Source organism: Lontra canadensis, unplaced genomic scaffold (genome assembly GCF_010015895.1).
Source record: "Lontra canadensis isolate GAN:19392208 unplaced genomic scaffold, GSC_riverotter_1.0 scaffold167, whole genome shotgun sequence".
Taxonomy (NCBI): domain Eukaryota; kingdom Metazoa; phylum Chordata; class Mammalia; order Carnivora; family Mustelidae; genus Lontra; species Lontra canadensis.
This window is the reverse complement of record NW_022631161.1, coordinates 710,235-722,473: the sequence shown is the minus strand read 5'-3', so window position 1 is coordinate 722,473 and position 12,239 is coordinate 710,235. Positions and strand designations below refer to the sequence as shown.

Below are 12,239 nucleotides of genomic sequence, written 5' to 3'. Positions count from 1 at the left end.
ATACTATTAAAAGGCCAAGAAGCAGATATCCCAAAAGCAATGAGATCACTTAGTACCTTGATCTTGGCCTCTAATAGCATTCTCTACTAAAAGAAACCAGGGCTCCCTGAAGAAATGGCTCAGTATAGCACTATAGCAGGGCAGTACAATAGGGGCATAGAACACTCTGTTATATCAGAAAGAAGGTACAAAAAACAGGCAAGAATCTCATCAGTGTATAGTCAACCTAGGGGAAAATGATGATGAGGCTGATGATATTTGCAGGGTCTTCAAAGGCTTTCTCAGATATTGCTTATTAGTTGCAAAGAGAAAAAAAAAATCTGTTATACAATGGAGAAATTAGGCAATACCTTTAGTGGTCATTAAAATTAACATCCCAAGTGACAGATATCAGGAACCTCCAACCGGGATACCTAGAGGACACAACATCATCTAGGCAGAATTTTGGCCAAGAAGTCATAAGCTCAATCTAATCAGGAGGAAACATTAGACAAATGTGAAATGAGAAAAGGTTTTGTTTTTGTTTTTGTTTTTTTAATTTTATTTATTTATTTGACAGAGATCACAAGTAGGCAGAGAGGGAGGCAGAGAGAGAGAGAGGAGGAAGCAGGCTCCCTGCTGAGCACAAAGCCCGATGCGGGGCTCGATCCCAGGACCCTGAGATCATGACCTGAGCCAAAGGCAGAGGCTTAACCCACTGAGCCACCCAGGCACCCAGAAAAGGTTTGTTTTTTAAAAGTGGGAGGGAAGTACTAAAGTCTTCAAATGCCACTGTTGAAGCGATAAAGAACAAGAGAAATGATGCTAAAGAGACGCGATAACTAAATGTGATATCATAGTCTGAATCTTGTACTGGAAGGGGTAAAAACATTATAGAGAACACTCTCATATCAATTAACAGAACTCAAACATGGGTAAACATTAGCTAAAAGTTTATCAATGTAAATTTATGAAATAGATAAGTATACTGTGATTATGTAACTGAATATTCCTCTTATTAGGAAATGAGACTAAAGTATTTAAGGGTGAAGAATTATAACATACATAACATCCCCAAAGTATTCAGAAAAAAAATTATATAGGCACACACAGGTCTGGGGAGCACAAATGATAAAGAAAATGGGAGTACATTATTGGCAATAGCCAAATCTAAGTAATGACAGCATGGGTGTTCCTTGTATGATTTTTATTTTTTTAATTTTTTTTAAGATTTTATTTATATATGTGAGAGAAAGAAAGAGAGAGAGAACACAAGAGGTTAGAAGGTCAGAGGGAGAAGCAGACTCTCTACTGAGCAGAGAGCCTGATGCAGGACTCAATCCTGGCACTCCAGGATCATGACCTGAGCCTAAGGCAGTCGCTTAACCAACTGAGCCACCCAGGCGCCCTTGTACTATTTTTATTTTATAACTTTTTCTAGGCATGAAATTATCTCTAAAATAGTTATTTTCTATGTAGTAATGAAAACATATAAAACCTAAGTAATTGTTTTCAAAAAGTTAAAACAAAAACTGCTACCACTTTTTTTTTGCTTCGTTTTATCTTTACTCACGTACAGTCTTCTGGGCCTATTTTCTTCTCTTTGGCAATATACTGCAAGGCCAATACCAAGTGCTTTTCACCATAACCCATTTAATCCCTACAAGAAATTCTGTGTAGTACTTTATACGATAATCACCCCATTTTACTGCTAAGGAATCTTAAGCTTAGACAGACTGAGTAATTGGCTCAAGTCTCAGAGCCAGCAGGAAGAACAACTAAGACTGAAACCAAGTTATAACTAGTGGGAAAGGACATACTCTTACTTACTGTGTTATGCTATCACTCAATGCCCTATAAACAAACACTGGCATGAATTTAATAATTTTTCTCTAATCTCTTCCCATAATTAAGAATATCTTAAAAAAAAAAAGAATATCTTATCTGGACCATAAAGCAACCAGAACTCCCATAACCATGATAAGAATGTAAATTAATATGGTACGACTACTTTGGAAAACTAAACACATGCCTACACAATAACCAGCAATTCGACTTCTAAGTTTATACCCAACAGAAATGTGTCTATACATACACTAAAACACATGAACAAGAACATTCATAACTATTCATCAACACCCCAAAGTAGAACCAATCCAAACATCAACCAACAATGGAATACACAAATGAACTGTAGTATAATCATACAATGGAATACTATAAAGCAATGGTTCTCAAATTCTCTGGTGTTGGAATTCTTTGCACTCTTAAGAAAATATTAAGGTTAACCATCCTCCCATCCCCTTCCTTAAGGGCTTTAGTTTTTGTGTATTATCACTATCAATACTCTCTCAGAAATTAAAACGGAGAAAACATAATACACTAATTCAGTAATGAAAACCTCTCAACAAATAAAAGCCTAGGATCAGATGGTTTCACCAGCGAGGTCTACCAGACATTTGAAGAGAATTAAGGCCAATCCTTTCCAAAAACCTGAAGAGGGAATACTTTCAAACTCATTCTGCAAGGCCAGCATTATGTTGTTACAAACCTAGACAAGGGCACTATAGGAAAAGAAAATTACATTGCAATAACCCTGACTGACATAAATGTAAAAATCCTTAACAATTTCAATTCCAAAAGGAAAATTTCAAAAGGACATTAAAAAGATTATACATCATAATCAAGTGAGATTCATCCCTGAGATTCAAGGACAGTTTAATAAAGGCCATATATGCCAAGCCCACAATATGAACACCATATTCAATGGTGAAAAGCTGAAAGGTTTTCTCTAAGATCAGGAGAAAGGCAAGGATGTCTACTCTCATTACTTCTTTTCAAAACATTACTGAAAAGTCCTGGCCAGGGCAATCAGGCATGAAAATAAATAAATAAACAAATAAAAATAAATGGCATCCAAATCGGAAAGAACACATAAAACTTTCTGTTTACATTTAACAAGATATACTGAAAACCCTAAAGACTCTACCAAAAAATAAAAAATAAGAAATTAGAACAAATGAATTCCATAGTCATAGGATACAAAATCAATACACAAAAATCCGGTGCATTTCTACATGTTAACAATGAATCTTTCAAAAAAGAAATTAAGAAAACAACTTACATCAAAAAGTAAAATACTTAACAAATTTTAAAAAGGTGAAAGATCTTGTGTACCGAAAACTATAAGACACTGATTAAAGAAATTGAAGATGACACAGATAAATGGGAAAATATCTTGTGTTCCTAGATTGGAAGACTACTGTTAAAATGTTCATACTACCCAAAGCAATCTACAGATTCAATGCAATCCCTATCAAAATTCTAATAGTATTTTTCACAGGCCAAAAAAAATTCTAAAATTCATATGTAACCACAAGAGACACCAAATAGCCAAAGCAATCTTGAGTAAGAACTAAGCCTGACACTCATATGTGGAACATAAGAAATAGTGTGGAGGACCAAGGGGAAGGGAGGGAAAACTGAATGGGATATCAGAGAGGGAGACAAACCATGAAAGACTCTGGACTCCAGGGAACAAACAGGGTTAGAGAAGGGAGGGTCGGATGGAGGGATGGCGTGACTGGGTGATGGGTATTAAGAAGAGCATGTGTGGTGATGAGCACTGGGTGTTATACACAACTGATGAATCATTGAACACTACATCAAAAACTAATGATATATTATATGTCGTCTAATTGAACAAAATAGAAATAAATAAAATTTTTAAAAAAGAACTAAGCTTGAGCCATCAAGCTCGAGCACCACACTTCCTGATTTCAAACTATATTACAAAGCTATAGTAATCAAAACATGATACTAGCATAAAGACAGGCACCATGAACAAAAAAGGAAGAGAATCATGAGCTCAGACATAAACCCACGCACATATGGTCAACTAAATCTTCAGCAAAGGCACCAAGAATACATAATGGAGAAAGGACAGTCTCTTCAATAAACAGGTGTTGAGAAACTGCACATCCAATTGCAAAAGAATAAAACTGGACACTTATCTCACATTATACACATAAATCAACTCAAAATGGATCACAGACTTACATGTAAGACTGAACCATAAAACTCCTAGAAGAAAACACAGAGAAAAAGCTCCTTGATATTGGTCTTAGTCATGACTTTTCTGATATGACATGAAAAGCACAAACAGCAAAACCAGTAATAAACATGTAGGACTACATCAAACTAAAAAGCTTCTGCAAAGCAAAAGAAAATAAAATGCAGAGTCAACCTACAGAATGGGAGAAAATTTTGCAAACCATTTCTGATAAGGAATTAATATGCAAAGTATATAAGGAACTCATTCAACTCAATAGCAAAAGAACAATCTGATTTTTAAAAAGGTAAAGAACTTGAATAGATATTTTTCAAAAAAAGATATACAAGTGGCTAGTAGGTACATGAAAATAAGTTCTTCATCACTAATCCTTAGGGAAATCAAATCAAAACCACAGAGAGATATCACCAAATGGCTATTGTCAAAAAGATAAGAGATAACGTGTTGGTGAAGACACAGACCAAAGGAAATTCTTATGTCCTCTCGTTGGGAGTGTAAACTGTTACAGATGCTATGGAAAACAGTAAGAAGGTTCCTAAAAAATTAAAAATAGAACTACCATATGATTCAGCAGTCCAACTTCTGGGTATACTCCCAAAGACAATAAAATGTCTCAATTAAATACCTGCACTCCCATATCACTGCAGCATTTATGCACAACAGCCACAACATGGAAACAACCTAAGTGTGTCTAACTACAGATGGGTGGATAAAGAAAATAGGGTATATATACACAATGGAACAGTATTCAGCCATAAAAAGAAGAAATCCCTGACATTTGTGACACCCATGGCAGCATAATGCTAAGTGAAATAAGTCAAAGAGAGAAAGACAAATATATGTATTCCACTTATGCACAGAATCTAAAAACATTATACTGATAGAGATAGAGAAAAGAATGGAGGTTGCCAGGGGTTGTGGGGTGGTGAAATGTGAGACTTTGGTCGAAGGGTACAAACTTTCAGTTGTAAGGTAAGTAAGTTCCAGGGATCTAATGTGCAGCATGGTAACCGTAGTTAACAATATTGTACTATGTACTTGAAAGTTGCTCTAAGAGTAAAGCTTTAATGTTCTCACCATAACAACAACAAAATAGTAAAGATGCAAAGTAAAGGGTATGTCAACTAGCCTGTGATAAACATTTTGTAACATATGCATGTAGCAAATCATCACAGTGTAGACCTTAAATTTAAACAATGATATAAGGCAATTATATCTCAATAAAGCGGGGGGGGGGGACATAAAGCTATACAGATAATCTAATCTGGGTATCACTCAAGAATCACTTAAAATAGACACATCTTCTTATGCATAGTTCTAGAAGACTATTAAAATTAGTTCAGTCTTCTCTGTAGCTTATACAACATGATGAGGTAACATGGAAGTATACCAAGCCCTCTCCCCGCAAAAACCAGGGAAAACAGCTTTAAAGTGAGCTAAGTATGTACCACTTTATTCTTTAAACAATCCATCAACCTGGTTTAAATAAAACCCTAAGAAGTAATACAATACATGGTATTTCTAAGACCAAATTTAAAACTAGTTTGACAGATTTTTCTAAAATAAATTCTCAAAATTTCCTTCCAAGGTGTCCTGACTATATTGTGTGACATTATCAAAACCATAAGAATAGCACTGATTTATCAAATAAACTGCCATGCTATTTGGTCTCCAAAATTAATGTGCATATACTGATAACTGATACATTAGCTGCTTTTGTCAAGAGATCTTTAACGAGGACAATCTATTACTAATCAATGAAAATTAAATAAACAAGTTAAAATTCTTTTGTTGGGTACCTATAATATTAGGTTTACTAATTTTGAGACTAAACAAGATGCCCAGGAAGAACTGAATTCAATGTGCTATCAAGCATATAATCACAATTTTTTACTTAAAATTGTGACAGAAAACCTTCTCAAATTTCTAAATTTCAAAAATTATCCAAGGCTGTAACAGCTGGTATTCAAACTTGGAAGTATTGTGATTTCTGTAAAACACTTGGATTTCTTGTTTTCACTGTTCTGTTTTTACCAACAATACCACGTAAATATCCTAAGGAATTTCTTCCTGGTATATTTCCTGGTTAAATGACTTGAATTGTAAAATACTGTAATTAACATTTTTCTCATTTTTAAACATATAATGTTGAAGTTTAATTTTGCTTCAATAATCTTAAAGGTACTTTAATACTACTTAAAACCCAGTATTTTAAAATAGGCCAGTTTTTAAGAAGAAGTCTGATGTACTTGTGATGGCATATGAGAACCACAAAAATCTCTTTCCAGATGTAAATAGTATCAAACTTTCCCTTCCTGTATTCTCTCCCCTTACAAAGACCTGTAAGTCCCCTCCAAAAAAAAAAAAAAAAAACCAAAAACAAAAAAAAGAAAACCGAGACAACAACAAAAAAACCCTTTCTATCCTCCCACCTATAAAGGTTTCCCTAGAGTGAACAAAACAAAAAGCTAAACTAAAAGATGCTTACCATGACAGACATAGGAAGAAGAATGCTAATTTAGCCTCCATTTCTCTACCAACCAGATTGCTGCATCAGTCTTTTGACCTTTAATTGGGGTCCCCTGACTGTGAATACGCGGTTGTCTAACACGAAAGGAAGCCTGGAGCTCTAACATGTTTGTTTTCTCTCCTATAGCAAAGATGTTTAAATTACAAACTAGAGACAGGAAGTCCTAAATATTAACACAGTCTGTCTCTTACAAATTACCTCCCTTTCAATTTCATTTGAAACAGTTTCAACACTAACCATAAACAATGAAATGAGAAGAAAAAAATCTATTGTATATTAAAGCACATGTCATCAGTATGCACAGCAATACTAGAAAATCTAGATTCAAACTAACTGTGCCTCTTTTTAACTACTTGCCTTTCATAAAATATTTTTTATTCTAAAAACAAAAGTTGTCAACAGATCAGGACCAGTTTGCTCACATATTTTCACTCTAATAAACAGCAGGAAACTAACAAGGAAAAAAGACTGAGGGAAGCATTCAGGTAAAGAAAGAAAAAATAAAGAATTTTTGCTTAGTGTGCAGGAAAACCATTGCTAAGAAGTGAATGAACAAAGTCTAAAGGAACTTTAATAGAAGCATTTTATTTGGACTCGAATCTAAATTATTAAAGCTATTCTAAAACACAGACTTTTAATTATATTGCAACAAGGCTTCTTTAAGTACTATTCATCAATTCAACCAATATTTATGTGCCAAGCATTAGTATGAGTAAAACTTTAATTTTATAATAATTGACATTTTTGAGGGTTTTACATATACTAACAATGAACAGAACTTAACACTTCTTCACGTAACAACCCTATGAATAGGTACTACTCTGGCCCCATTTTACAGATGAGGGAAAAAAGGAATTTAAAAGAACTTGCAGACGGATGTACAGCTAAACATAGGGATGAGGCTGGAAATCAAACCCAAGTAATAACTCTACTAATAGGAGCCACCAATACCTTAATCACTGTTCTATATGGTCATAATGAAACCATGGGAGATACAAGGCAATACTGGTTAATAATATAATGACACAAATAAAGTGGTTTGACAGCATAAGACACACGGTCACTGCCTACTAGAAATTCTCAGACTAAGAGGGAAGTCAAAATACTTCATGTCAGTTTAAGCAGTAAGATGTTAGCTAATACTTAGACAAATAAATTATATCAGTAAGTACATATTTTAAAACCTAGAATCCATGAGAGCTGGCATTCAATTTCATTTCAATTTAAAACCTGTCAGACTTCCTTTGAGAAACAGGATCTCATTTCTTGCAATCTTTCAAAACAAGAACAGGTAAGTTATCAGCAGACATGAGAAGGGAGGAATTACAAACACAGTATGTCTTCACAAAAGGCATGAAGTGCAAGAGAAATAAAATCATTCTTCAAAGGGGCCTCCAAGTGGAAGATCTCATGTCTCTCCCTCAAGTCAAACTGAAATTTAGAGATTTTTTTAAGTCTATACATACCATTAATGTCTGCTATCTTCTACCAAAGAAGTCAAAATCAGAAGCAGTTAAAAACAATTCAAGGAGTCGGCGTGCCTGGGTAGCTCAGTGGGTTAAGCCTCTGCCTTCAGCTCAGGTCATGATCTCAGGGGTCCTGAGACCGAGCCTTGCATGGGGCTCTTTGCTCAGGGGGGAGCCTGCTTCCTCCTCTCTGCCTGCCTCTCTGCCTACTTGTGATCTCTGTTTGTCAAGTGAATTAATAAAATCTTAAAAAAAAAAAAATTGAAGGAGTCAAAATAAATAGATCTGCTTTTTAACATGAAAAACAGGCAATTTCGAAAGAGATAAAGTTAAGATGTATATATATGGTGTAGAGGAAACTTACAAGGCAAAACTTGTAAGGCAAGAAACTTAGTTTGTAATAGAACAAGCAACATAATGTTAAAGGGTCAAGGATGGATTGGGTACAAAGGAAGAAGATGATTGTTAATCCCTAAACTACCACCCACATTACAGAACAATAGAGTATCTTTATACTAAACAAATGAAAAATTTATTTTTATCTAATTTACTAGAATCCTTCCTGAGATGTGGGAGAAATCTGCAGTAGGCTTGGTAGGAGATGATTAAAGTCTGGTCTATGGAGGGGCACCTGAGGAGGGCAATCAGTTAAGGGTCCAACTCTTGGTTTTGGCTCCAGGATGGATCTCAAGGTGGAGAGATTGAGCCCCTGTTCCCTAACCTCTATCCTACTGAGGTCCTGCTCAGGCTCAGGGCCCACTGAATCTGCTTAAGACTCTCACTCCTCCTCCTTTTGCCCCTCCCCCCACTACAGGCCAGTCGCAGGTGCTCTCTCCCTCGTTTTCTCTAAGATAGGTAAATAAAATTAAAAAAAAAAAAATCTGGTCTATGGAAATAGATTTTAAAATAAGGTCACAGAAGAAGCTACATGATGGTGTATAATAACCACATAGAGTCTCTGGTTTATTAGCTCACCTCTTCTTTAAAATAACACGGAAGCATTCACCAAGTTTTTCTAAACACTTAGAGGGGTCATCTAGGTGTATACCTAGGCCAGTATATTGTACGTACTTTAAAGTTCACACTATGGTATAGATACCAAAAGCTTTCTTAGGAAAAGTTGCTAGAATTTGCAGTGGAGAAAGCATACAACTTTAGGAGATGTTACCATCCTATAATCTCCCACTAGAAAACCCCCTTAGGATGCTGCTTATTTCTTCCATCTCAATACCAAGAGCAGAGAGCAATGTCCAGCCATAGGGAGTCTAGAGTAGCTCACTAAGACCCTCAAAGTTCACTCTTCCCCTGAGCATTCAGGCTAGATTAACATTTACCATCAGAATCTCAAAATTGGTACTGTCAAATGCAAGCTAAGGTATGTATGAATCTCTCCACAGAGGAGGTACATACTCTCTCTGAGAATGAGTACTTAGTTGTCACAGATCTAAAAGCACAATTTAGGTATGAAATTCCTATACCTTGTTAAATTATCACTATTATTTAATCTAAGATTTATTTTGACTGACAAAGACCACAAAATAATTCATAAGTAAAACAGAAGAAACCCTAGGGGATCTGTTAGGCTGTTTACTTAGTTTCACTTGCTTATGTAAAATTAAGTTTTACTTTTATTCTTAACGAAGAGATAACAACTCAAGTTATGGCAAATATCCTCAGTATTATAAATACGTTTAGACAATGGGTATCTTATGCAGTACTTACTTACAGTGTGAAATTATTATAAAAACTATAGTTAAAGCAGAAAACGCCACCGCACTGTTAAGTAGCTACAAGTTTGGGGCCTTCCTCCTTCCAGTATCTGAGAAGACCAATGAAAAACTAGTCACGTTCAGTAAATCTTAACCTGGAACTACCACTACACACCAGGGAATTTTTACGGAAAAACTGTAATGCAACTTTTAGTAATTAATGTGAGCAATCTAAAATAAAAGTTTCCCAGGATTTCTAAACTGTTACATATGGAATTCAAAGGATGACAGGAGAGAATTACTTATGAAAAATCTCTTCTTCTTTCCAAAGTTATTCCTTGGTGAATATGATGAAAACACTGTTTTCACTGGATTACTCAGCGCTAGATGTTGAGAGCAAACAATTGTTATAAGACACCCACTTTTTTTTTTAATTACAAAGATACTTGATCTTAAATTAGTGTAAAGAAATTAAACCAATCTCAACGATTTCTACACTTGACAATTTAAGCCTATGGAGCAGGATACCGAAACGCCCTCATACACATTACAACAACGATTTCTGGATAAACGATTTTGGATAAACCACCCCAGTCGAAGGACGTCAGACTGGAAACTTTAAAAATCCTACAAAACATTCTAACTTCCGACCCAGTGCCTCGATGACGGACATGTTTCACCCTCCTTCGCTCTCAGAAGCCAGGTCCGCCTGGTCCTAGGGGCGGGGACCTTCGTGGGTGACCTGGGTACCCCAGTGCGGGCGACCAGGCATTCCTGGCCTCGGCCCGGTGAGTCTGGGCCGATCCCGGCTGACTCAGGGGCGCGGACCCGCCACGGGCGACGCGGGAGCCTCCCTCACTCACCGTGAAGCGCTGGTCGCCGACGCTGCCCACGGAGAAGCAGTGGTCACCAGGGTTCACAGCCCCGGTCAGCACCTGGTGCAGGTTCATGTCTGCGCCCTAGTCCAGCAACGGACGCCGCGTCCGGCTCATGCCCAGGGTCAGCTGCCGCTTCCCTCCTCCTTCCCTCAGGGGCGGCGGCCGGTGTTGGGCGGCGACGGCGGCAGCGACAGGCGCCAGGAGCCGGAGCCGCTCAGCTGGGGCCCGCAGTTCATCCCGAGCCCTGGCGGGCAAGGCCCGGAGGGGGCGGGCCGCCGGGAGGGCGCAGCGCGGTGCTCGTCCGCGCACCTGTCACAGACCGCGCGGGCCCAGGTGAAGCTCCGGGGCGACTCAAGGGCCGAGACCCCAGGCCGACTGCCCGGAGGAGGGCCGCGCAATCCACACAGTTCTTCTCGGCTCGGGGTGGCTGGCCCAGACCGAGCCCCAGAGGCGCAGACAGCACGCGCTCGCCTTCCCCACCTGACCTGTCCCTTCCCGGCTCCGGTGCCCGCCACCCCCACTGGCCTTTGCCGCTTACTACGCGTCGCTAGGTCCCTTCAGCCGAAATATCGCGAGACTTGCCGAGGCGAAGAGGGGTACTGCGGTAAAGGACTCACTTTTTTTAAAACCACAGTTTACAGATCCGCAAGTGGATAAGAAAACGCCTCGTCTAGTCAGATGCTGGCCAATCATGAGCTCCAGTCCACCTAGGGCCCCGCCCACCACTGAGGACAGGCCAATCGCTTGGAGGCTGGTGACTGAGTCTGTCGGTTTGAGTGCGGAACAGAAGGACCCTGGCAGAAACACAATGAGCCTGGAATGAGGTAAAAGTAGTCGAATTATGCTTTAGGATGGGGCTTAATCCGTCGGGTCAGAAAGCGTGAATGAAAGAAATGCGTTATAAATGGAGGTGCAGTGTACTCCGTCCTGGTAGAGACTACAAGTCCCAGCAAGCACCGCTCCCCCCCCCCCCCCCCCGGCAGCCCTTGGGGACTCCCAAGTAGATGTGACCCCTTCTGGCGTCTCTGTCCAGGCGTAATAGTTTCTCTAGCCTTCCGCGCCTTTCCAACTCGCTAATAAGCAGGGTGATTTTGAGAGACTTAAATACTCGACAAGTGTTAAAATCAAGTGTTTTCACCTAAATTTTCTTGAACTTAAGTTTTGAAGAACGGCTGACTATAATTACTGCACCAGCCCTACGTTGAGCGTTTGTTTCTGGAAAAAACCCTAAGGATTCCGAAAGATTAGTATCACAGTTACAACTGCTGGATACTCTCAGTGTATTTTGACCCAAGTCTTGTGTTATTGTTGATAAAATATCTGTTTATATGTTTCCTTCCATATATTTAAGCCTCTGAAGTACGGACTGTCCTCTTCGACTGTGTATCCCCAATGTCTAGCGCAGTGTCTGTCCCACCATAGGTGTTGGGTTAAATGTGAAATGGATGAATATGAACAGGAACTCTCCACCTAAAAAGAGTATTTTGTTAAAAATTGTCGTGGTTTAAAAAAATAAAAAAACCACTCTGATACTTGGATGGGAGTATTAATTTTATCCCTTTATGCTCTGCGAAGAAATTTTTTTGCAATGTGCACTTTATTTTG

General features: G+C 38.3%; 1 protein-coding gene across 6 annotated transcripts in view; it reads right to left on the bottom strand.

Moving 5' to 3' along the window:
- DMXL1 (Dmx like 1) overlaps positions 1-11,179 on the bottom strand; it is a 123,927-nt gene extending 112,748 nt beyond the window's left edge. For 4 of the 6 annotated variants that reach the window (XM_032845598.1, XM_032845599.1, XM_032845600.1 and 1 more), the window contains exon 1: positions 10,620-11,178. In XM_032845598.1, the coding sequence (XP_032701489.1) occupies positions 10,620-10,706 (87 nt within the window). In that variant the 5' untranslated portion in view covers positions 10,707-11,178. Of the gene's footprint in view, positions 1-10,619 lie in introns of all 6 variants that reach the window. The other 2 variants (XM_032845597.1, XM_032845602.1) reach the window with 2 other exon arrangements.
- Positions 11,180-12,239: the final 1,060 nt, after the last annotated feature.